We start from the raw sequence: 27,745 nt of genomic DNA on the forward strand, positions 1-27,745 counted from the left end.
TTTCACTAAACATCGCTCAACATTTGTAAACTTCTGACACCTTCTGAGATCCAAGACAAGGGAATCCGCTGTTTAGGTATGGTGTTTTGGAAGATGCACTTCGGATACTCTTTCGCTTTAACAGTAGCTGCCTGATGATTCCCTAAGGTCAGGAATTTGGTCTTGCAACTTGCTCTGAATTGCTATCTTATCCGATTTGCTTTCACTGCCAACTGTTTCCAAGCGTTCGTCATGGTGTGCCATTACAATTTATAAAACTCAACTTCTCTCAACCTCTTGATCTGATCTGAGATCTTGACGCGTTGAAGCCTTTCTTTGGCGCGCAAAATCCAAGTCTAGTGCGCTTGCGCCGGCTGAACGTTGTTGTATGGGGTGTTATAACGCTCTCAACATCTCTCAACAACACTTTTAACAATAAAAATTTCGAGTCGACCCGCTGAACATTTTTGAGTCTGTTCAAACTCCATTCAACATCGCTGAACACCACTAAACACAACTCAACATCACTGAACAGGGTGTTAAAACGCTCTCAACATTTGCACTCTACAAATGTTGAGCGATGTTTAGTGCAATGTTGAGAGCTATTTAACGGGGCTTTAAAAATGAGGCTATTGCCTCGGATGCCTGTTCTGATTTTGTATTTTAAAAAGCCCGCGAAGTCAGCTTTTCTGGTTATGGGTTTGAAATAATATCGGGACTTGGTGGATATCATCATTCTTGCTTCTAGTTCCTGTTTTGTTATTAGTTTCCTTTTTTATTTTTTGTTGCAAGCATCATCGAAAGTTTCTTGGCTTCATTATCAAGATCATTTAGGCCCTCAAATTCTTTTTCATCGCTTCTTTTAATTGGACCTTGCTAGCAGACTGTGTGTGTTTTGTTACTTTATTATCATTCGATATACAAAAATAGCTAACAATATATACATTATTTAAATATATACAAGTTAACCAATCAAAATCGAATGTACAAAGCAAATATAAAATATTTTCTAAATTTACAAATTCTAGGATCTGAGTTAAATTTCTGAGTTGGTAGGCAGGTACAGGCACTTCATCTACAGTTGGGACCATCCCATTTTTATCAAAATCTTAAAACTTTTCAGATTTTCTGCTGATTTTAGTTCACTAAGTAAACCATTCCAAATCTGGGGTCCAATGGATTTAAGACTTTTTGTCCCAAAAGGTGTTTGATTAGGCCTAAACTGGATCAAATTGTTTGGATTTCTCAAAAAGTAATTTGAAGAGCGTAATTCGTAAATGCTCTGCATAAAAGGTTGATTCAAATGATTCAGTGTTTTAAATATTTCTATACAGAGGGTCTTTGAAACTGTGTGTGACGTTACAATCCAAATTCTAATTAAAAATGAGTTAAAGTTGGCTGCAGCTTTCCTTTTCAAAATATTGTCAAACCAGAAAAACAAAGTCTGAGGGAATCACTAAATAAAACCAGTTTTGGTGGGCAAGCTTCGTATGTTGCAAAATTCACGAGTGGTAGTTCGTAAAAGTCAAGCAGAAAGAAAAAATCGTAGGCTCTCATAACTCAAAACAACAACGTCAAAATAAAGTAACAACAACAACAAAATCCATCCTTCACCGATGCCTTGAAACTATTATCTTACTGATGCAGGTTAGCATCCTACTGATGCATATCCTAACATTGTTCCAAGCTTTTGCAACTGCAGTGACTATCCCTATTAGCTCGTTTTCTGCTTTGAAAAGAGTTAAGACAAGAATTCTCAACAATGGTGCATTACTTGTTATGATGACTGAACGGAAGATTTTGAATAAACTTGATTGCATTAAATGAAGGCAGCTTCTGCATTAGCAGCTTAGAGAATTCCCTCTTGTTTCTTGGATCCAGATCCAAAACAACGCCTAGTTTTTTAAATTATGACCATGGGTATGCTCTGTCATATGGGCCAAAAGTCTATTATGCACAGTGGCAGAAATTGCGGGAGTGTGGCGAATGCCCCCCCCCAGGTTTTGGTCAATTGTCGGTCTTGTCGATAAAATTATGTCACTTGTCGGCAAATTTGCTTGCTTTTGTGGGCGTTGAAACCCCCCCCCCCCCCCCCACTTGAAAAATGAATTTCCACCACTGATTATGCAAAATATATGATATGATTGTAAACATATTGTTAACATCTAACATAAATGTTGTACAATTCATATCGACGTTAAATCTTCAAACTTATGGAGTGTGCATTTTACATTTATAAATTGTTTTCGGATATTTCAGATACATAAGCTCTAAGCCGCTTTTTGCAAATACATAAGCCGCCAAATTTGTCTCGCTTTACACATAGCATATTTACAATCACATAATGTATTTTGTATAATAAACTTTTGTCCCATTTTGCGTGGCATACATGGGCGTTGGTATCAATAGAGAAGAGGCGCCGTACAAGATTTGCCCAACCCACTGGGAAGTGGCCCCCACGCCACTCTGTTAATTAGGCATGTACTATTTTGACTGTGAAATATTTTTGACATGCTACTTGCTTTACATGAAGATTCTTCCGACCTGTGAGCATACCTTTTTCTCATTACCAATACCAAATTAATCATTGAATGAATGTCTCTTAATTTGTTTTCCATCCTTAAGAGATAGATCCAAAATTTGCTTCAGTTAAAAATCATCCTAAATATAATTTTGCACAGCTACAAGCATGAAGCAGTTTTCGTATATCAAAGGTTGGCAAGAATTTTTACACCCTTTTCTTCGTGTCCATCGTTTTAAGTAGTGCAAATGTGAATCAAAGTTGCAATTATCTCTTTCTGGTTTAACCAAAACATCTTTTGAGAAAAACTATCGTTTTAAAATAGAAATAAAATGAAAGATATTCAATCATTCAATGTTTTTACTAAGCTATATGAAGAATTAGGCAAAAAACCAAATAATTGAGAATAATTGATTTGGACGCGTTAATTCGATAATATAAAAAAGCTCTTTCAGTAGCTTGACTGCTTTGTGGACACAAGTATCAATCTTTGTAATGCTATACATTATCAAGAAAAATTCAATTAACAGAAACCACATTCATGAATTCTGTCTCAATTTCGAAAATGATGTAATTTGATAATAAAAGTCCTTCAAAAATTTCCTTGATTTTTATGACATGCTTTGATGTTCCATTTCCATACCACTCAGTAGATCAATTAAGCTAATGCTAGGCAAATACAGTTTCCTAAGATTAATCTAAGCATAATACATATTTCCAAAGTAAATGCTTATTCATAAAGTATGTAAATATGTATGTAGTAAGTAAGTAACCAAATACGAAAGGAAATCTGTAAGGGCGTGATCAAGCGTGTGGGATGAATTTTTACAAATGGAAACGCATACTTGCTCATAGGCACCACGCGAAAGAAGGAACTCTATAAAAGATGTACGAGCAATTTATATGAAGAAAGGGGGATCTGCATTACGTAGCGTTTTGTCGGAAATCACTTTAGAATGCAGAGCGTATATGATGGCGTTGTATTTGAAGGAGATACACGACTACATTCTATAAGAAGTGAGGTTCGGGGCTGGAACACAGCTTTTCAAACTATCGAGCCATTTTGCTACCAAAAAATTCTCACGTATTTTTTGAAAAATTTAAGATAATGAATTCCTTTTAGCGTGCTTCCAGAGTAGAGTAAAAGTTTAGATTTGAAATTATTTACAGAACTCCTATTCAGAGATTAAATAATTTAGAGTGTTTATTTGAACAATAGTATGAATAAAAAGTACAGCATCAAAACTAACAATTCGTTTGGCAGAACCATGTATTACAACATGTATTACACAAAGCAACATTATTTAACAAAACAACAAATTTTAGCGTCTCTTTCTATGAAGATCTTTAAATCGTCACGTGTATTATTGAGGTCCAGTGATGTTCAATGTCAAGACTGTTTTGTGTGACTGGAAAAATTAGCAAAATAGATAAATAGCAAATAGCAAAACTTTCTTGCTTTTCAAACTGTTTCTTGAAAAAAATTTATGTAGATTCTGTTGAAAATCCTTTAAAATGCAGAACACAGCTCTGATTACTGCGAAACGACAAAGGAGCGAAGCATATATATTCTGAACCCAGAAATCTAATTGTCCGCTGGCAGCGCATATATTCAGAAATTTGCCGCTGACACTGGAGCAGCAGTGATGTTCACTTTTGGTGTGTGATGCGAACAAATCAAGAAAAGCGCTGTCGTAAACATTTGAAATTTGGGATGTTTATTGGCTCAATACTTTATTTATCCTCTTTAAACTTGATTGCTAAGGACGAGGTGAAGCAAATTGTCAAACCCGAAACGTCTTTGCAATGAAGCAATTCGCTACTTCTAGTATTTGTCCTAAACCGGGGGAAGAGTATTGCAGGCGGTTAGGGGAAAAACTTCAAAGGTCAAAACTGCTGGGGAGACGAGCGAGCAAAAATCTTAAAATGAATAAGGCAACCAATCAACGATGACTGAATCCAGTGGCGTCGCCACAAGGTGGACTGGGGTGGACATGTCCAACCCAGTTTTCCCAGAAGTCGATTTTCTAATTTCTCGAAGTCCGTTGAAAAATCTTGGTGGGGGGAGGGGGGGTTGGGATGAGGTGAGCTGTTTGAGAATGTCGCATGCCAAAAGATTTCGAAATAGATAAATATACTAAAAAAGGCTTTTCCAAGGTTCTGAAGGGCGTGGCCGAGAAAATTATTTTTCGTCCAAACTAGCTTTTTCGAGCTGGCGACGCCATTGACTGAATCTATTACATATGAAATATGTCCATAGTCATTGATATATGAAGAGCAAAAAGTCTTCCTAACGGCTATGATCCGTTATCGTTTGAAAGGCTAGAGTATATCCAGGCCTCGAAACGGTTTTGGAAATAAAATGGTGACCTAAACTTGTAAAATCTCACCTCTACCCCCTAGAGCATTTGCTTGCTTTCTCCTTGTTTCACATTAAATGTTAAGCATATATACTGGAAATATAAATTCTTTGAAACTAACCTTACAACAAATGTGAATCTAGCTGCAGTTATTGTAAGTAGCTTATTGTGGAACCAAGTCAACTGATCATTTGTCATTCCTTCGAATGCTTTGGATATGCTTATCAAAAATGATGTTTCTCTGTAGTTGGATCCTGCTATACATTCCGCACCAGCTTTCAAATATTAAAAGCATCACTCCTACGCTCCGTAGTTTTTGTAATCAAACTGAACTAAATACGCAGTGATATGAAATACAAAAGGCACAACGACAGCGGTAGACTGATTCACTAAAAATACATCTCAAATTCCACCAGTACTTTAATTGACCGAAAACACGCGATCAACTAAGACTATACTTGAGACAATCTACTTTAATGGGTGTTGTCACACTCTAAACCAGACCCCTAAAGTCTGATAACCAATCCTACTGCCTATGCCTCTTGGTTTCGTCCTTGTAAGATATTGTATGGTATGACGTACTCCTCAATAGTTGTTGTTGTAGTCACTTAACGTACACGTTGAAGTTTGCGTTAGAGATTAGACTTGAATTGAATGTGATTAGAGAAGACAAATAATTAGAACGGATCGAAGTTGGAACCTAAAATAGAAATTACGTTACGATTGACCAAAGTTACACAGTCCTCTATTGGAATTAGAATTGGAGCCTAAACAATATATCGTTGTCTTTCTTATCCTGTATCTGTAGCACCGAACTTGAGCCACCAGCAAATAGCAATTTCGCACACTCCTTGTGTTGTTTTAAAGTAATCTCGAAAGTTTTATAATGAATAGGGGTAAAGATCAACATACAGTGTCAAGAAAAACAAATGAAAAATTTGCATCAAGTCGACAAAATCAAAATCAAAGAAAACTTTTTATTAAACATATGCTGTTTCAAAGGGAGAAATGCGTCTATCCCCTTGAATTAGTAAATAAATCTGAGAGTGGCACATGAAACTTTTTGAATATTCGATATCATTGATATCTTAGGACAGAGGGGCTCTCACCGTGATTGTAAAAGCTCTATCAAACCCTCCTCTCTTTTAAACCCTCCTGTCTATTAAACCCTCCTCTCTATTAAACCCTCCTCTCTATTAAACCCTCCTCTCTATTAAGCCACTCTCTTTTATAAGCCGCCCTTTTGAAACTCTGATGATGATATGTTCATGTGCATGTGCAACATTGGACCATGTAAAGATTTGCTTGTGGGCGTTAAAAGATGACACAGAAGAATTCATATATAAATATGAGGACATAATTGGTTAATTTTATAAACTGTGGAAGCTGCTATTAAATTTTTTTGAGAGCATTTCTATGACATTTTGATAACAAAAATGCAAAAATGCAGTTATTAATTAGCTTCCCTCTCTTCTAAGCCCCCCTCTAGGATTGAAAAACATATAGCCCCCCCCTCCCACGGCTTAATAGAGATTTTACTGTAGTTTACCTATGGGGATAGCTCGTCCTTTTAGTACTTTCTTGCATTCATCTTTCCACACTTTTGCATTTGCACACTTTATTAATTTTTTGCATAATATTGTGTTGGTTTTCTGCTCTATCTGCTAAGAATTTAGTTATTTGTTTGTACTGTAGATTCATAAATGGTACGCAGAGAGCTTAAATCATATGAATGGTACGCAGAGAGCTGATTGGGTGTTCTCTTAATCTTCAACATAATCGGATAATTAAGACATCTATGAAGATGTCTAAAAACTAATGAAAAATAAAGTTCTGCAAATACTTTCTTATTATCTCATTACTAGTATTTAGGCTTCATACATCATGCTATCTAGACACATCTTTCTTTGTTTCAAAAGACATATGAATAACTTTCGATCTGTTTCAGTAATTGTCAACTTCACGTGTTTTCCATTCTGTTTCAAAATTTGACAGTATAATAGGTTTTTACTACCTCACCCTAAAGTTGGACACTTTTCAAGCTGTTTCAATTATGCGTCACTATTTGTTACTTGGAATCATACTGCCAGATTATCAATTTTGGCGTTTATTATAAGACCACTTGAACAGATTTTAACTTAGGCGCTCTTTTGAAAAATTATTTGCATCCTGTAGAAAGTTAAGTAAATTAAATCCTTTTCCTAAAATAAAGTAAAAGAAGATGCACATTATCGTTATTCCATGAAGAACTGAAGTTGTCAGAATCAGAATTTGGGTTTTATTTTTCAATTTCCATGACAAAATAACATTTTTTTACTTGAATACTTTTTGTAACTTGAAATTCAATTGTTATTTAATCTTTTTAGATTAACTATTACCCTTGAATAATTTTTTTTCGATGAAGCCTTGTATCTAGAAGAAGCCTGATCAATTTGCTTTCTTCTTGCTTTCTGTTTAAGCTCTTCCACATATTTTAATTTCACTTTGATCCTTTATACCGGTATGGTAGCCCCTCAGTTTAGACAGCTGCTTTACAGGGGGTTATGCATACAAACATATAGTTAAATGTAAAACTATAAGAAAAGCCTAATTGTAGTATTATTGTATGAAATAATTACAAAAAAATACAAATAAGCTAAAATTCGATAACAAGGAAAGAGTCAGGCTATCAGGCTGTTATCGAAGATAGTTTGTCAAAACTTTACACAATATGATATGAAAACTCCTGTTGGTTTAACAAAACCTTAAAAGGGACTCAATTTCAGCGTTTTGACAAGAGCAAGAATTTGATATGTCAAATCTATTTTCGTTTATTTCTTTTCTGTCTTGCAAGTAACATCAAAAGTCTTCATTACATCTCCAAAGCTGTCAAAGTTTTTTTTACTTTTTTGTTGAAAAGATTGTACAAAATGGGTATTTCTCAAACACTCTCAAGACTTTATGATTTTTCATGCAAATCCGTCGTAAAATCTAATTGTAAGTAACAAAGTACAGATATGATAAGATAACGATTACTGTTGGAGGAAAATGGTCTATTTAGAGCCTGGGTTGAAGCGCTTTACAATACAAATCCTCTCTTCTTTCATTATACCATCAATAATCATTCATGATTTCATCCATATCAGGGAACCGTCTGCCACCCTAGGAGATTTTCAATTGATAACGGGCTATGCTCGAAACGTCGTTAATTCTTTTAGAAAAAAAAATTTTCCTGGTACAATTTACTTACATTGATCGTTATTTAAATTCATCATATTGTACCGCACGCATTTTAGTATACTTACGGAAACTTTAGTTCTTCATTGAATAGAATGGTCGCCAAAGAGAGCAGAGAAAATTGCTTCTGAACTTTATCATTGTCAACTTCTGTTGTTCAATAGATTGAAATTAAATTACAGTAAAATATCTATACTTGACTTCCTCACATGCAGCACTGCCGCTTCAAATAGAGTTATAGGATTAACTTAAATGCCTTAAAAAAGATTTTGGTTTGGTACTAAGTGGTTGGTCATAGTAAGATGTATCAATCATGAATAACTAGCTCTAGAGTTGAGAATAAAGATGGTATTTCCTGTATACCATATGACGTTATTTTAGAAATATATATTTTAGATTGTTTAATAAAATTTGCCTTTCAATATTAATTCAAGAATAATAGTTAAAATACTTATACTGTATTACTGTAAAATACTATATTAGGCTTTGAAAGTCTGTATAAGAATATTCATACTATTAGTACCGCTTCTTCATAAAAATGATTCTAAAAATGTACTTCCTCTTTTAGATTTTAAAATCATGCTACTGTTATCTAAAAACTGCTGTGAACTGATAAAATGTGTTTATAAATACATTCTGATCCCCAGCATTGAAATAATGGACGAAAAGCAAGCAACACTTCAGATAAACTTTCAAATTTTATTCTTGATGAACAACAAATAACAGAACCAGGGCCAAAAGAGGGAGAAGAAGAGAGAGAGAGAATAAGTAGAAAAGGAAAAAATGGAGAAAAAGAAAAGGAAAAGAAAAGGAACGTAAAATTGAGATGATCCCACAAGCTAAAGCTGTTTGATCCGTCAAATGTTTTGTTGAGCCAGTTTTGAGAGTACAAGCAACCGCTACAATCTCAGAAATTATCCACAAAGGCCAATAGGCGAGATGGCTGCCGACGATAAAATGGTTGTTGCATGGAACGAGCCTGTACTGAGCCGATTTGACTCAGTTGCATGCAAAAGAGGCTCTGAACAATAACTTTGGAGTCAGCTAAATCAGAACTGGTACTTTTTTCCGAAGGAAAGCCAAACTGTCTTGTATTGCTGAACGGAATCAATCTGAAATGGTGCGCTATATTTTCCGCACGTGCCTCGAAAAAATTCAAAGGAAGGTAAAGCTGGTTATTTGCTTGCTACCAGGAAGAAAAAATAATATTGATCCCTACACAAAATTCTAAAGAAAAATTGCTTATTTGCGTGTACCACCTACTACGAAAAAACACGCCGTTGCCGGCAGTTGCCGGGAAAAGATCGTACAAAGTGTTTTTCTACATTTACAACTACAAAGAAAGACAAAACAAAAACAAAAATAAATAAAAAGCTTAAATTGAAGAAAAGGAATGCTGCTTCTAGTTTTCAATGTATAAAAGGGCGGGATTGTTTTAGAAAAAAATGGTAGCTTCATGAACTGTCTTGTTGTCAATAACATTCAGTTGTTGACTTCCAAATAGAAACAAGTTTCATGAAAAATATAATTCAAGCTTGGGGTGTCTGTGCATTGACAGAAGTTGTCATTTCCTAACTCAGTATAGAAACAGCAAAATTTTAATCATCTATCAAAATTCATCATCTTTATCAAAACTTATTCACTTTCAAGGTGCGGAATTGAACACGAAGTCTAGAATGTGGCGTGGTACTTAAGTTGGCAATAACGTTCTGCTGAAATTTGAGACACGTCTTACTAAAGCAAGTTATTTGTTGTGAGAATGAAGAAAAAGAGAGGATTTTTTTCTCTATTAGAAGCTATATGCTGGAAAAGCTGGAGTAAGACTAACAGGTTGCTCACAATTACACTAATCTCACAGGACATGTCTCGCATGAAGCTGCATTGGTTTTACGTCAAATGATACCTTATATGAGTTGAAAATGGCAGATCTATCTGTCTTGTATAATACAAAATCTCCTAGCCAAGCTAGTATTTAAGCATTTGCCATTTTGCATTTTTCATGGCACTGGCTACTGCTAGAGCAGCCTTGTACTGTTCAAGCATGAGAGAAAAGCAGCAATGGTTACCTCATTTCACGTCACACTAACACTTTTGCTTCCAATTTCATTTACAAGTTTCTTTTGCAAGTACCCTGATCTGTCTTTTAAATGCTGATCAAATGAAATTTTATCAGAGATAATTTCATGAGGGATGTTGAAGGATTTTATTTTGCTAGGGGTTCTTATTTCAGCTTATTTGTATCATTCTCATTTGGGTGACAATTGTCGTGCTTCAATCTGGTATTTAAGTCCTTATGTGCTTCTTTGATGCCATTGGGAATAGTAGAGAAGAGGGAGTTTTGTAGTTTGGGCTTCTGCACGAAAGTGTGGGTCCCTTGACTCAGATTGGTGTATTTGATTGCTTTGGGTCGGGATTATCGTGCTTACAGTAAATCCCCGCATATAAGAACCTACTTTTACAGGTTCAGGCTGACGTAGGTTCTTATTGGAAAGGTACTTGGATTAATTTCAGGGTATGGAGGTTCTTATTCGAAGGATTCGTTATTTAAAATTATAGGATTTATTATCAAGAGATGCATTCAACCCTGTTTTTTCCTTTTGGCAATGTTATTAATGCAACATTACAAAGATATTTACAGGAAGACATTTGAGCGCACTGGCTGCCTTATGACAGTGGATTAATCTGAAGATGATCTCATACGTCCTCAAGAATTGAAAATTATGAATTCTAATGCTTTTATTTCATTTTTCAACATTTTGGATTTTGCTATATATAATTATGTTAAAAAGTGATTTCAGAGTTATCTTTCGTTGAAGTGTATAAAATGCTGAAAATGCACAACTGAAAATTATACCGATTGTGATTTTACCTCATCTTCAAAAATCTGGGAGTAAATAAGGACCATTGAAAACTATATTTTTTGCCCTTGGGATAAGAACCTATTATATTTTATCACACTGAAACAGGCTCTTAATTACAAGGTGCATAATTTAGGAAAAACAGCCTCTAGGTTCTTATTTTTGTAGGTTCTTATATGCGGGGATTTACTGTATTTGGTATGCTGTTTCTACGCTGTTCTCTTCTCCCATCCCATCCTCTCCTTTTGATTAAAGCTTAGTTTGTTTCTTCAAATCCTTGCTTATTCTATTGTATTAGGCTAGGGCCTGTTTATATCACGGTGTTCATTTCAAAGTTCTTGTTATTTCTCGTTTATGAAAGACTAGGCTCTTAAGTCAGTCATGTTTTCTCTACCCCTCTCATATCTTGTATGGTTATGATATTTCTTTTGTACAAAACAACCAAATCGTGAGAGATGACTATAAATTGACTGAGATTTTCAATCATCATTATATTAACATATTCGAAAAAACAAGTGGAAAAACCTTTAACATTGCGGACACAGCTGAAAATGATGACGATCGACAGCTTGTCAGGCTTATTCTCGAGAGGTGAAATTATCACCCTAGTGTGAATTCCAAAAGTAAAGACATTGATGTTTCAAATTGCTTCTCATTTCATGAGGTGCAACATCACGAGGTCTGTGCTTTACTCGGATCAATAGATGGAAAAAAATCCACTGGTGTAGATCAGATTTCACCAAAGCTAGTGCATTTGGCTGCAAATGAGCTAACCATTCGCTTAACCATTTCCATAAACAACTGTTTGTGACACCATAGGTTCCCAGACAAAGGAAAGTGTGCAGCAGTATGCCTTTTGGACAAGGGTGAGACAAATTGCACAGTTGAGAACAATCTAAATACATTCTCTAAAATCGACGAAAAAATTACGAAACAGCAATTAATTGTCCATTTTGATATTACTCTCTCGGTTTTAATAGATGCATATATAAAAGCATATGGCACGCAACATGTTTTGATAAGACTCCTTGAAGACTGGAAAGCTAAGCTTGATAAAAACTGCATTGTTCGTGCTGTACTAATGGACTTGTCCAAAGCATTTGATTGCATTCCACATGACCTGTTAATTCCGAAGTTAATTGTATATGGCTTTGACGAAAATGCCTTAGTTCAATCTACTCATACCTTAAACGACGTGAGCAATCCACGATAATAAAAAACACACACAGTTCCTTTCAAACAATCCTATATGGTGTTCCCCAAGGTTCAGTGCTAGGCCTTATCCTTTTCAATGTGTATATGAATAATATTTTTCTATTCATTAAACAAGCAATGCTATATAACAATACTGACAACAACACACTTGCTTCTTTCTTTACCAATCTGCCAGATCTCGTACGTGCCCTAGAGGAAGAAGCGAAAGTTGCACTAGATTGGCTAAATGATAACTAATGATCGCAAATCCGTCGAAATTCCATGGACTGCTGATTAAAATAGATTAAACAAATACTAGTGGCACGAAAATAGGTACTAAAGAAAAAACAATTGAAACTAAAGAGTCAGTCAAACTTCTCGGAATTCAGTTAGACTTTAAATTAAAGTTTGAGCAACACCTTTCAGAGCTTTGTTTATTGAAATTTTAATTACTGTTTTTTGGTATGGCATTTTGTTCGGCAAAATCTATGCAAAAGATTGAAAAGATACAAGAGCGGGCAATTAGATTTCTTTATAACGATCACGCTTAGCTCGTATCGTAACCTTCTAACAGCGATGCACAAGGCATGTTTCTCAAGCTGGATCTTCTAATTTTTCATTGCAAAATCTTTATAATAAAACTCATTATCGGCCAAATTAGGTTGCTTTCGGCAACAACAGTCTCAAGTTCTTAGGACCACAGATCTGGAGCTGCTTGCCAAATAAACTATAATCGTCAGACAACCTAGACACGTTCAAACGTTTGATAAAGCAATATGATGGTTCTACGCGCAATGGTAATGCCTGCCGTTTTATTGTAAATAATGTATAAACCACGTAGAAAATAATACGATTTTTAAAATTTTACGTTAATCAGCGTATTGTTTTAGCAAACGTATTTTAACTTTACCTTAGCCATCGATTTGGATTATTTTACCTGTACATTTGTAGCTTGCAAACTAACTATTTGCAATCGATGTAAAAGAAACATACAACAACATAAGGTATCTAAGGTAGGACTGGTGCATCGGCTCTCTGGTGGAGGAAAGTGAACTTTTCTTGTCCTTTCCCTGCCCAGAACTTTTAGCTGCTTGAAGCAACTTGCGCCGATGCACAAACAACCCAACGTTGCTTCCTGTGAAAAGGGAATGTAGCCTCAAGACTTGATTTGATGAGGGATGTGGCAACGTCTTCTGGGGGAGCTTTTTTATTTCAATTGATGGAATGCATTTTATAATGTTTTATCTCCGAGTGAGAAATTAAAAGTGGATTGCATTTCCACTGCCAATCATGCTTTCAGAGTATTTATGCAAAGTTTGGGCAGTTTAACATGAGAATATTAACTTTTTTACTGAGAAATTTAGTGTCACTAGGAAAGACGTTTACTATGGCAAAAGTTTCATCAACGTCATAAGCTATAGAAACAGTAATGGACCAAGAACAGATCCTTGCAGCACACCTGTGTGTATTTGGCCCTTTGAATCATTTTGATTTGGGATTCCAAACAGAAATATGTATTTCGAAATCTTCAGCGAAGTTTCAACCCTTTTTCAAGAGAATAAAATACACTGAAGTGATATGAATGTGGCCCAGAGTGATCCCAGGCTAAATTGAACTTCCATCAATATCGTCCTCTATCCGCGTATCAATTCTGACAGGTAGTTATGCAATATGTGGATCAGCAAAATATTCACACACAAATAGCACACAACAAGCTGAAATAAATTGGTAGGCTGCTAGGGACGATACCAAGCAGACGTGAGTTTGATTAAAAGTTGAAATGGATGAAAATACCAAAAATTGTAAATCTATTGATGAATGGATTTTGGCAACATCTAGTAAATTTTGGGAAAAAAGTCAGTTATGGCAATGAGATAACGGCATGAACAGTAAATACACAAAGTTCTAAGTTAACCAGTAATCAAAACCAAAATTTTCTCTGGAATCTTCTTCAGCACTTTGCCATTGCCATGAAGGAATTTAAGCTTGTCATGAAAAGCTAAATTTCCTTATGCGAAAATGAACGCTGTAAACTCTATTGATCATTATAGTACAACAACCTGACAACTCAAGAAAAACTCGATAGAAAGTTAAAGGTTGTTGACAAGGAGGCTTTTTATATACAAATTCAACTTATGGCCTCGTTTTGAAAAAAATTTCAAATTTCATTGTACGACCGTTTTAAGCTCAGATTTGGTTTTATCATCATTATTTTAGGCCGGATACAATTGTTTACATTGTTTATAACTGTATTTTAGATTTTACAGAGTTATGAAATTTGAAAACTTTAAAATTTTTATCTTATGTCGTCATGAAATCAATATCATGGGCAATAACGTAATGTAAACTTCCAAGTAGACTGAAATTCTTGCACTAAGTTCGAATCTGAGGTCAAACATTTTTCAAAATGAGGCTGTAAATTTAATTGGTATGTGGCCAGTGCTTTTCCATGCTTCCACTTTGAAAGAATATTGAAGAAAAAAGAAGGAATTGAATTTCAAAATAAATTGTAAGAATAACAAAGAAATCAAAGAAAAAGGTTAAAAATGCACTGAATTTCCTTTGCCATTATAATCTAGCTTAAAACATCGCTTTTATATCAGTATAAATGGAATTATTGACGATGATGTTGTATTTTGACGATGACACTTACCAACGTATCAAAGTAAGCTTGTGTAAAAATGTGATGGCTTTGAAAGCAACTTGGTCGACAATCAAATAATATAGAAAGAGAGTTAAAAGAGAAATTATAGAAAGCACTTTCTAACTACAGTAGTGAAAGCAAGGCTTGCTGTTTCCCGTTTCCCATAGTTTTGTGTTCAAGACCGTACCCCTAATATATAGCACAGAGGGCATTTGTTTTCCATTTTTCTAAACCAGTAGTTATGTTCCTATCTGCAGCCTACGGAACCCAGGTACCCCATTTTTTTCCTCTTACTCACTTTTAGGTAACTTCCTACATTTATCATAAATGCCTTGTTTCTGTTTCTGTGAGTTCCTGTCTGAGTAAGTTGCGGGCGCCATTTTTAGTTTTGTCAAGCAGGTTTGTTGAGCGCTACGCCATTGAAGCTTGTTGTAGCTAGGCAAGCATTTTGCAATCAATTTTACGTAGTTTAAGCGCTTATAAAATTGGGTGGAATGGAATCAGAGGGATATTTCTGATTCTAGAGAAGGAAGGTTCAATATCAAGAAGAAAAAATGGAAAAAAATCCGTTTTTGGAAAGTGGAAACACTGCTGCATTTTGTCCTTTTATCCTTGTTAAATTCTTTTATGCACCTGTCAATGCAATAGGATCAACGAGCCTTAAACCTTAAATGGGCCAGCTTCTATAAGAGGCATGCAGGTTTATAAAAAGTCAGCGCATGAAACTATGTACCTATCCAGCACTTTATAGTTTCTTCTGGTGAAGTTGTGATTGATGCCCTCTTTGTAGGACTGAATCATAGCAATTGAGTCTAAAAAAGCCTTCAAAGGCAGCTTCAAGTCAGGGTTTGAATCTTACCTTTACCTGTGTATTAAACCGAGAAGGTGCATGAAATTTCATCCTGTTTTCACAATCTGTATAATCGAGGCTGTTTGGAGGAGCAAAAATACCTAAGCTGAAGTAGCATAATTAGGCCTTTTACAATACACAATGGAAGGGAAAAGATCAAGTAGAATGGAGCAGAGATTTGGAAGTCTCTGGGACCCAGAGTATCTAGAAGTAGAAGTTTTGGTGTCAGCAAAAATCCTGATAGAGACCTGATATTGTAAAGATAATTTCCCATAATATTGGAGAGATGTCTATTTGAAAATCTTAACAGCTGCAGACCCGTAGACAGCTAAACTGGATTGGAGGAGGGGGGGTGGATAGAAATATAGCTTTTTCTAAACCTGCCTTACGCAATACTGTCAGATCAAGCTGCGCTTATAAGACCTTCAAACACAATTTTCGCAAATAATTGAGGGGGGCATTGCCTGCCCCCAGTGTCTACGGGCCTGAACAGCTGCCAATTAGAGCAGTTACCAAGCTCGTCGCTATAGAGGAATGTTTAGTTGGCAAATCTCTAATCTTACCGGCAAATTAGAAAAAAGTGGATTTGGAAACTCCCCCTGAAGCCAAGGCAACAAGAAACTTCTCTCCAGTAAAATATGCTTTACAAAACCCCCATAAAACTAGAGAGCTTCTTTGTTGGAAATTACAATTTTTTCATACTGAAAAGATACAGTTCTTTTGCAAAGATACAAATTTTTCAGAGAAAAGTCTGATAGGTGTGTATGGATTCACGGAAAAATAATTGACTACAGCCCTTATTAAGCTTATTTAAAAAATGTCCTTGTTCCGAACATTCTAATATCATATTCTTTCATTTGAACCCTTTTCTAGAGTTGAACACACGAATGAAGACCAATAACTATGACTCACCCTGTGAATGTTGGTAAGTGGTTAAAGGAAATAGTTGGAACATCATTGAGTAACGTGTGCCAATTTACACTGTTACTGAGAAGAAGGTAAGATAAATACTTCTTGAACCCATTATAGAAAGGTTTGAGCAGTTGGAAACATGGCTACCTTAAAGCCTTCATTCCTAATCTTTTGACGAATTAACTTTATGAATTAACAAAAGTGTTAAGATTCTCCAGAAAATGTAAAGCTGAACCAAGAGTCATGTTTTCATTTTGGTATCCTCGAAATGTTTGAGGTAAGATTAAGAAGGGCTGTTAGAGACAAAGTCATTATTAAACAAGTTATTCAATCGGAGAAGTTTTCATCTTTTTCAGAAAAATATTAACTTCCTATGTTAAACTTGCGACACAAAACAGTGGATTTGTCTTTGAATAACAAACAACTAGCAGCTGACAATAATGAATTTGTAAACATCGTAAATGCTCGTTTGTTCCAGGGGGAGGCGTGTACACTGGTTTTATCGTGTGCAAACGAGGCTTTCATTCATGACTACAACCAAAGTTTAGTATGATCATAGAATAATGTTTTCATGCAATCACATTTAGTGAAAGTAGAAAAATATCAACAAACTCTAGATAATAGTGGCGTAAATACAACTTTTGTGAATAACGTTGTCAATTTTAGCATACACTATTTGTGTATTGTTAGGGAGAGCAAATTTCAAGCAAAAATATTTCGATTTTTGTTGAAAATAGTACGAGTTGTTCGTAATTATTACGTGCTGTTTTAGTCCTATGTAAGACTTTTCTTCATTGAATAAAGAAAATTAAGAAACATTGAAACATTTGAAAAACAAGAGGTCAGAATTTAGTAAAATCCCGCATGTAAGAAGCGAATTAATATAAGACCGCATTTTGCCACTTTATCAAGGACCGTTCATATATGTTGATAAACATTCATAAATGTTCATAAAACGTTCATAAACATAAATGTTCAAAAATGGTTATTTTTCATAATGACGTATACCTTTATCTCATAATTTATTGTAAATACCAGAATACGCACACAAAACAACAAAAATGGGAAAGCATTGCTTGAAGTTCTAAAATCGTGAGATATAAGACAGCTTTATAGCTAAATATACTAAAATGCGTGCGGTACAATATGATGAATTTAAATAACGATCAATGTAGGTAAATTGTACCAGGAAAAAAATTTTTAAAATAATATTTTGAAAATATTTTTCCTGGTACAATTTACCTACATTGATCGTTATTTAGTTTTATAGCTACAATCTTATAAAAACCTAAATTACTGAATGATGTTTGTGAAAAAAGAATTTCTCTAGACTGAACTTAAAAAACATATTCTCTTTTATGCATGACAGAATAAATGTTAATCATGATGAAAAATAGCAAAAAAGTTTGTTCCAACTGTTTTAAATTATGGCGCCTCCGAATAATTATAACCTTCTTACGGTGCTGCAAGATAAACCAGGCAGAAGACGTTCGACTAGAATTAAGAATTAGCAAACTCCCGATCATTTTATGTAGTGGTGAATGAGTCATATCTGAGTAGGATTCTTGCTTTGTGATAATAATTTTGGAGCAGGCAGATTGCTATCATTTGTAAGCAAATTGCAATTTGCAGGAATATTTGACATGTCCAAGAATGCCAAATGATTCAGCAATTTGCACTACAGTTTGATTGGGAATATGTATGAAATAATTTCTAGAGTGTTGCTTTTAAGTCAAAAACTGGCATTTCTTTTAATATTCCACTAGTTAAGATAAGTAAGAAAATGTCTTTATTACAAAGATGCTTTATGTTGCAAGAGCAAGATTGATAATGATGATAAATTAGCTTTAACAGTTAGAAAGTTATAACTTAGCAAACAGAAGATTCATCAGATCAGAAAAGCAATATGCAATTAGTTTCGATACAAGCAAAGGCAATCTCCAGATATTTCTAATTCAGGCAAAGGCAAACTCTAAATCCATGGATCAACTAGACTTGTTTTTATAAGAATGTTGAATATATGAATACTCATGCTCAGAACCATCCAATTTTGAAGAAAATTTTAAAAACATTGATCGGCCTCAGCTCGCGTATTTGTGTCTCTTTCTGGTGTCACATTTTCCAGCAGTTGCCTGGATGTTCATAACAGGGAATCGCAAAACTATTCGAAAGCAGGCGATGTTCCCCTGAAATCATATCAGATTTGAAAAAGAAGACAATACTTTATGAATACATCGAGGCTCAAAACAAAACTTTATTAAGAATATAGAAGCTGGGAATTTTTTTAGCATTCTTATAAAAAATGAGCGTACCCAAAAGGATCGTTTTATTCGAAATGTGAAGAAATTATCTTCCGAATATCTTTGACGAAACAAGGCTTAACGTATGAATTTCAACGTACAAGGTCCACCTGTCTTTCTAATGAATTGCTGTTGTCTATTTCTGAGCAAGTACGAGCGAGGGTACAACACGAAATAGCGAAAAAGTAACTCAAAGAACTGTGTACTAACGCAAAGAACTGTCGATTCTTTGGAGTCGAAATTTTTCAAAAATAGAATTCGTGAAATTTCTTTTCATATTACGCGACTTTTTTCAAGATCGCAATGACTTATCATGACTGACGGTTTTCAGTGCACATCTGTCTACATCTGTAAAGTTGTGTAGTTGTAGTTGTAGTTGAATTGAGAAGCTCCTCGCATGCAACGATCCGGGGGTATTCAAAATTGTAAAGAAATTTGAAGCTGAAGATGGCTTAACATTTTATTTCACACTTTGTTTGAGAATTTTGACACTACCGTGGAAAGATCCCATCTTTCTTTGTCTTATAAAGTGTCATGAAACGAGAATGTAAATGAATGCGAAGGGGTTCTCAGCAAGTTGGGGTGGGAGAATGTGATAGCCCAAAACTGTCAGAGCAAATTTAAAGCCCATTTCTATTTTTTTCTGTAAGTGCTTTAATTGTAAGTGAGATTCTTCATGCAAATATTTTCTGTCATGTCATGCACGTAATAATTGAGGCCAAATCTTGGCAAAGATAAATGTTATCTCAAGAGATCATTGCAGAAATCGATAGCTCTTTCCAACTTAGCTAGGTCAACGAACTAAAGGTAAACTCGATCGAAGTTGATGGAATATGGCCGTGTATGCGCAAAGACTTAATCACGGGTAAGATTGTGGAATTCTATTTTTGCAATTGAATCTGCTCAACTTCGATTCATAGAAGCTGAACGTGAATGCAGATTTTTTCATTCTAATTTGACACAATCTAACCAATAACCTTCTTCTGACGAGAGCTTAAGAATGCCGTCATAATTTCTGTAAAGCGGACACCTGGCTATAGCAGACATCTGGTTAAAAGCGGACACCTGGCAAAAGCGAAAGCGGACACCCAGCTAAAGCTGACATCTGCCTAAAGTGGACACATTGCCAAAGCGGAAACCTAAACCGAGTTCCGAAAGTTTCCGCCTTAGATAGGCTTCACTGTACTATGATTCTATGGATTTTAGAAACGCGCAAAGATTTCATCTCTATCCTTCTCTCTCCTTTTATATATTTGCTTATTATCGCTTGTTTCACATTTTACTTAATGGCCTTGGGGTTAGTTGTGATATTTTGCTTCCCTTAGTATTCACCCTGGGTACCAGAGCCTTGTGAATCCTGGAATATTTCTGTGACAAGTTTCTAACTTAATATCTGAGGCTAAAAAATGGAGATTCTGGCACCCACACGGTACATAGTATCGTACTTGCAATTTTGGAAAGTAACTTCTTAAGTTGTGAGTACCTTCGTATGTAAATTCGTCGTTATAATTCTCATGATGAATAAAAAGAAAAGAAAAAAATTTCGCAACAGATACACCGTTTTATCTTTATGCCTATCCTTGGTGTATTATAATGATGTAGGCGTGGCCTCTGGAGAAGGTCTGCGGGTGCTCATGCCCCAAGGCTGTGATAAGATACGCTACGCTAGAATCCTCAATGACTCACTACAATCTTTTTTTATAAAGACAATTTTATAAGAACACAAGCCCAAAATTAAGAACAGGTTAAGAACAAGCTGGTGCTGAGCTACTGCTAAATACAATTATGAACAACGGTTTATCTCAGAAAGAAGGATTTTTAGCCATGTGTGAGTGCTTTTCGGTGAATATTCAAACTTGTCGGCAAATGAAAATTATCTCACTCATTTTGTTGGCAAATGAGGCCTGAACACCTTCATAGAGCGAAAAAGCAAGCAATCGCACTTCTTACACTCTGTTAATTCAAGAACAACCTAAAAACAATCCAGCCTCAGATTTTCGAAAAATTAAAAATAGTCAACCTGAACATAAATTTACAGGTTTTTATCGAAAAAAGTGTGAATCAAAAGTATATTTTGTGCCCTTTCCCAATCCATGCTACACTCATGTTCTTTCGGTGTACCCAATATGATAAAGTTTCGATAACTGTGGTGTAACCACCAAAATACCTAAACATCTGAATGTCCAAATCAAACGAAGCTGTTGCTCCAATACATTTTAGGAATTTCCTGTTGAAGAAAACAGGGCAAGTCGTCGTTCCTATTTTGTTAGGACGCCTCTGCATGTTAATTCTTGTGGGTTTTTGCTTCCTCCAAATAATGATGTTATATCAAGAACACAGCATAGTTTGAACAAACGAGTTTGTTTGACAACCCCCCGGTCGAACAGATGACTGTAAATCAAAGTACTTCAAATAAAGAGAGCGTTGTTCTTAATTCAAATGCTCAAAGATCGACGCGGGAGTTTCAATCGCGGAAAATAAGATGAGCCTGTCTTTACGAACACAAGAGCTTAGTAAGGCTCGTTCCAAGTCAAAAAGGAGAGAGCTTAGCGAAGAACACAAGCAAGAAATCAGAGAAGCATTTGACTTGTTCGATACTGATAAAGACAATGCCATCGACTATCACGAACTGAAGGTAACCGACTCTTTGTTTGCCTAGGCCCATTTGCATCTTCTTTCCAAAAAAGACAGCTTAATGTTTTGTTAACGTTAGGAATAAACGCTTAACTATATCTTAGCAGTCTTTGAATTTACAATCGTATCGTCTTCCATATATTTTTATTTACTGATTTAACGCAACGAATTCTTAATATAATGTTTGTTTACACATTTCGAATTTGTTTATTGAAAATTCCACAAGATGAAAACTGAAGGGTTGTTTTGTAAGCTCTGTTGCGATGATTACAATTTGGTAGAAATTTTTCCCAAAGAGGCAGTGGAAAAAACCGGGCAGGTATACTGCTAAAAATGGAAATGTAAAGCTATAGTTGATAGATTTTAACAATGCTGTATCATAGTGTATCATTAATTATTATTGTATATGTCATTATTTATATTACAAAATATGATACAAAAAGTAGGTAAACCCTTGTATAACTATACAACTAACAAATACCCATGTTTTGTTGTATAACTAGGCACAACTAGAACATATTTCCAACTAACAAAACATGGGGCAAATTCAGGATAACTTTGAACAATATTTGCCAAATGAAAATGTGACCTAAAGAAGAAAGCTCTCCTTTCAACAAACATTATATGGGAGCCTTTTATCAAGTTTTGACCCCACTGATTTCATCCTTTATTGTCAGTGATTTTCGAAATATTATGGTAGTGTATTCTGCTATTTTTTCATTTGGCAAAATTTTAAATTGCAAACCCAATAAATTACAATAGGACAATTATAGATACTTGTGTATGCCTATCATTTGCTAGGTAAAACAAAATTTTTGTGAAAGTCATGCCTGAAATGAACGTGCATGTGAGAGACCTTGTGAAAAAAGGCCATACTCTGCAGAGTGGAAGAGAGCAGGCTCTCTAATGGTACAGCCAAACTATGAAACATTGTCACATGACATTGAACCAATGGAAAATATTTTTTCATTTAAATCTGTTAAAAAAAAGCAATCAAAATTTTAAAAAACATTTAGCATCTGAATTCTCTACAGGTTTGGTTATAAATTGAGTACAAAGATAAAATGACCTTTTCTGTAATTCTTTTGATTTTAACTCAATGCTAGTGTGATATATTTTCTTAGTAATTCTATAATGTCAATGACATGACCTTAAGTTCATCAATTGGTCACTTCCTGCCAAATACAGAAGTTGGTGATTTTTGTGTCTCAAGACTTTGACCTAGAATTGTTTGATGTCTTGAAAGATACTTAAAAGATCTTTGGTGAACTGCAGGTCCATGTAGGTCATAGATGAGTTTCAGATGGGGGTCCACCAACATTTGCTAAACTGACGATATCATCAACACATCATTCAAGAAATGTTTGCTCAGTGTTTATTCAGCATATTCCCAATTTGCTTTTTTCTCTTTTCATTTTACATTTGAAATGTGTTCCAATTTTTTATGATTTTATCAGGATTTATGAAAAGTTATATTCTGTTTCGAAGAAAATGTACTTTGTAAAAGATTCTTAATGAACCTTGAAGCTTCTTCTCCCTGCATTTAGCCTCACAGAATCACAATAAGCTATCTTTGTCTAGTGAGAATATTCTAATGGTCTACCACTAGTATTACTCTTCATGTATTGCAGAACTAGGATTTTTGTCAGCCTTGCAAGAATGGATCACATCTAAAAAGGATAAATATGTTTGAAGTCAATGTTTTTCTTTCTGTATTGAAACCACAGTTCCTCATCATACTTAGATTACACACTTCTCTAAATTGCATATTTGATTAAAGCTCACAGAATATTTACATATATTGGCCTTGACATATAATGACTGTTCAAATTGATCAAAACAGCTGCAACCATTGCTTACATCCACGTTTGGTGATGCATTTATATAAACCACAATTTTTGTTCAATTCAGCTTGAAACATTTGCTGTATCAAAATAGGAGAAAATGCTAGAACTAACAGTGTTGTTCATATTTTGTCACATTTTGTTCCTATTTAAACATATCCTCTTGGTTGAGAAAGTTAAATCTAAAATTCTGACTCTTATAGTTGTAACTCTTCATGCATACAAAAGGGCACATATACCACTGTGATATGCTGAATAAATCATTTTTGTAAAACGATCCCTTGTTAACTCTTTCAAATCAGTGTAAAAAAGTTCCACATCCCATATTCTTCTAATATCTGCTTCAATATATATTTCATCACATGTTTAATGCAAATCACTTGGGCAATTTTCTCTGTTCTGATGTTGCTTTCCACCCATCCTAGCTTTACCATAAGCTCTTCCTTTCTTACAAACATCCAGTCAAGCAATAAATGTGTCCTGTAGTATAGCTCTTTTATAAATATGAATATTTCTCCCTTTAATGCCTGAAAATTTCATCATACCTACCTAAATTTCAAGACAGTATTATAATATGTTATATTTATGTGGTTTTTTATTGATATGTGTTTTTGAACAAAGCCTAAAGCTTTCTTCTTTTACATTTAAATTTCTCTGAACTTGTTGAGGCTTGCCATTGACTTTTATTGTTAATGGTTTGCTTGGCAAAGGGAAGTGAGAAACAAAATTTGTCTTATAGGCTCAATAGCTTTCAAATGTTTATTTTTGAAATAAGGCAAATATAAATAGCCCTTTACCCTTTGTATACTTTTTGTGTTAGAAGTCAAAGCTTACGGCTTTTTCAGTTAACACATTATGTTTCTTTCAGGTTGCGATGAGAGCCCTTGGCTTTGATGTTAAGAAACCTGATGTGTTAAAGATCTTAAAAGACTATGATAGAGAGGCTAGTGGAAAAATAGCATTTGAAGATTTCCAAGAAGTCAGTAAGTATTGGCTAAGATGGGTTTTTAAGCCACAAAACTTCTTGGCTTGATTAAGAATGCTTTTTGCATACAGGCCTGGCCATTTGAGGAAAGCCATATCTCTTGCTCCAATCCAGGGTTCTGCAAATGCTGGATGGGGAGCTGCAGATTGCTCTCCTAAATTTCTCGAAAAAGAAAATAGCTCTCCTTGCAATCAATTCATTTAAAAAATAAAGAATGTTGATTCTACCATTCCCTTGTTAATAATATGTAGGGGGTGCTAAAGATATAAAGAAGTTCATTGAGTATTACATTTTAAAATTTCTGGTGTACTTTTCCAAAAAGGAAATCGTTTCAATTGTAATGATTTTAAAAAAAATTTATACAGAGGTATCACCTACCGAAAATATTGGGGAAACAAATGACCAGAGGTTTTGTGAGCAGGTTGCATAGGAAATTTAATCTAGCGATGCCCTGTGAATTGAGGAAAAAGACATATTTTTTTAATTAATGAAATTTCAGAGTAAGCTATTTTAAAAGTAATACCTGTCTCGGTTTTAGGTGATTTCAATACATTTGAACCAAATAGAGAGGACCTTTTCACCTTAACTCTTTCCATGGTAAAGCATCTGCAAAATGCTTTGACCAATGAATACAACTGCAGTTAGAATATCTATTAAATTTCTCAACTAAAGTACATGGCATTGTTTAATGAATGTGCAAAAGTCTTGGGAATTTTGCAAACATGAATAATAAGCTATTCTTAAAAAGTGTTTTTTTAGTAGTTATTGGAAGTCATGTTTCTTTGCCCCGAATGTTAAAATATTTCACAAGGTAGGTACTGCGAGAGACGAGTTTCGCATTTGAGCCGACGATCATTTTGCAGCAATGCACCACTAGACCCACTAGAATGCAAACAGGCTAGTACCTTTTGTGTTTAAAAATTGAAGATCAAGAAAAAAACAATATCGCCCCCTTGCATCTTCTAGTGACTGACTGGATGCTTGACAGAGATCCTCAAGAAGAAATCTACAAATCTTTTCGACTGTTTGATGATGATCAGACTGGGAAAATCAGTATACGAAACCTAAGAAGAGTGGCTAGAGAGCTTGGAGAAAATATGACAGATGAAGAACTCAGGGCAATGATTGATGAGTTTGATAAAGATGGCGATGGAGAAAGTTAGTTATTTCGTTTCTTTTTTCAAATTAAAGAAAAATTCTCTTATAGAAGTTTTTTATAGAATTTGCCCATATGAGTATTATAACAAATTATTTCATAATGAATATTTATTTTCACAGGCTTTATATTTCACAACCTAACTTGTTGTGCAATTAAACTTGAATCGCAATATCTTCACACCCTCCTAATTAGTAAATCCTTTTAATATACTTTTATATCGGCAGCTTGAAACAGCCGTATCATTTAAAGCTCTCCAATTATAACTTTTCCACTCACTAGAATCGTGAATAAAGATCGTATACTAGCAAGTCTTAATCGACTTTTAAAACCTAAGGCTGAAAATGCATCCACGCAGATATGGATTTATTTCTGTCAGTTTTGCTAACAGCAGATGTAAATCTTTGTTTTCATCAAACAGTCTCTAAGAAGCAGGGCTTTATGGGTAAGCTGTAAAGGCTGTGGCATTGAGGCAACGTTTGAATGAATTTGGTTCCAGCTTTCCCATAGAAAAATTCGCCTAGAATATTCATATGACCGGTACACAGACATTTCAAACTCTAGAGTATCATCAGAGAAATGTCACCTTTTAATGTTTATTTACTAACCGCTGCTTTAGCAAATCTTATTTCAATTAACGATTAAGTATAGCATTTGAGTAAACACTGTACCATGCCGTCAAACACCCAGAAAATCACAACTACTATTCCATGCAGCGAGCGTGCCTTATATTTGAGTTGATTGAATCTTAAAGCAGCTTTGCAAATTCACAACAAGCAGCACAATGAATAGCCAATGAAAGAGAGGGACCAGTGGACGTATTATCACGCTAAGCCAGCAAAAAGAAGCAAGTCTGAGATAGAGACAATGTCTGCGTATAGATAGGAAGTTTTAAGTTAGAAGACACTGTTGGAAAAATGTCTAGGGATGAACTACTAGCCCCTTCTCTTATCTCTTGTAAGTGCAGCTAAGAAAATGACTACAGCTTCGTTTGCTGAAGACCTCCGGTTGATAGAGACATAGACCTGTGTCATATCGTTTAATCATCCTACATAAAGGTCTAAAAATCCGTTGAAAATACTCCACTTAAAAGGAAGCCTTAAAGAGGAATAACAAGAAAAAGGAGGGCAAAAGTGATACTGGAAAGTGGCCTCAAAGAGGTTTCAAAAAGTATAGGGAGCCTTCAAAAGCAGTTAAAATAAAAGAAGTATCCTTTGCATTTTATCTGACACACCGCGCATGCTAAATAATAGGCCTAATATAAGTCTTCAAGCTGCATGTTTCTACCTTTTTGTTACATTGTAGTATACACTGTTTTGTTTTCTCATAGTTAACGAGGAAGAGTTCATAGCGATAATGACTGGAGACACCTGAATCAAGAGAGTCATTGGAACCTGATCATGCACCCACACACATGATTTTTTAAGCTCTACATCTAGTTTCTTTTTTTCCTTAATTATGCTACATTTATGTTGCATATTTTAGGTTTCCTTAAGAATATATAAATGCTCTATTTATACCCAGTAGTTTACCGAATAAAGTTTGCTAGATTTGATATCTATATTGAATGTGCAATCGGGCACATTCTGTACTGGTATTTTAATAGATGATCAATTGTTGATTGCAATCTGAAGTTATTGATTTTTATGTAGTTTGATATAATATCAAAATTTGCTTTTGGTACACTTTAAATAGCGATGCTGACTTCTGTCTGTGAATGTCTTTTTTGGTAGCATTGGAATAAATTATGTTGTGACCCTGCGCTGTTGATTGACACTCTATTTAATGGCATATTTATAGAGCTGCAAACATCACTACTTTAAGTAAACAAATTTTCCCATTTCATTTGCTATTGTTCTTACCCGTTAAACTCTCAAGTAAGGTCATTGCCTTCTCAAAGGCATCATATTTCATGGAGTATTGTATGTGTACTAAAGCATAATTTCATATTATATTATATCCTCTTGTCCAAAGTATTATGCAGATTTAGAGATGAATATAATTATAGTTTATGGAAGAAATCAATGTCTTTTTCTTGCGTATTTTTTCTATTCAAAGCTGTATGCTAAAAAGCTTGAAGGGTCTTGAGCGACCGGCATAAAAAGCTTGAAGAGTCTTGAGCGACCGGCATAAAAGGCTTAATAGGTCTTGAGCGATCGGCATAAAAAGCTTGAAGAGTCTTGAGCGACCGGCATAAAAAGCTTGAAGAGTCTTGAGCGACCGGCATAAAAGGCTTAATAGGTCTTGAGCGATCGGCATAAAAAGCTTAAAGGGTCTTGAGCGACCGGCATA

General features: G+C 34.9%; 1 protein-coding gene across 1 annotated transcript; it reads left to right on the forward strand.

Annotated features, from left to right (window-relative positions):
- Positions 1 to 21,245: 21,245 nt before the first annotated feature.
- Positions 21,246 to 27,474, forward strand: LOC135686441 (centrin-3). Its single transcript, XM_065202671.2, has 4 exons — positions 21,246 to 21,469; positions 24,181 to 24,295; positions 25,264 to 25,455; positions 26,784 to 27,474. The coding sequence occupies exons 1-4, from the start codon at positions 21,317 to 21,319 to the stop codon at positions 26,825 to 26,827; spliced, it is 504 nt and encodes a 167-aa protein (XP_065058743.1). The 5' UTR covers positions 21,246 to 21,316; the 3' UTR covers positions 26,828 to 27,474.
- Positions 27,475 to 27,745: the final 271 nt, after the last annotated feature.

This window comes from Rhopilema esculentum, chromosome 6 (genome assembly GCF_057945365.1).
Source record: "Rhopilema esculentum isolate cy_ngs chromosome 6, ASM5794536v1, whole genome shotgun sequence".
NCBI lineage: Eukaryota > Metazoa > Cnidaria > Scyphozoa > Rhizostomeae > Rhizostomatidae > Rhopilema > Rhopilema esculentum.

What these genes read in the sequence shown, in the direction of transcription:
- LOC135686441 (XM_065202671.2), top strand. Translation starts at nt 21,317, where the DNA reads ATGAGCCTGTCTTTACGAACACAAGAGCTTAGTAAGGCTCGTTCCAAG. An exon ending in TCGACTATCACGAACTGAAG is followed by an intron (nt 21,470 to 24,180) that starts GTAACCGACTCT and finishes TGTTTCTTTCAG; the next exon opens with GTTGCGATGAGAGCCCTTGG. An exon ending in TGAAGATTTCCAAGAAGTCA is followed by an intron (nt 24,296 to 25,263) that starts GTAAGTATTGGC and finishes TGCATCTTCTAG; the next exon opens with TGACTGACTGGATGCTTGAC.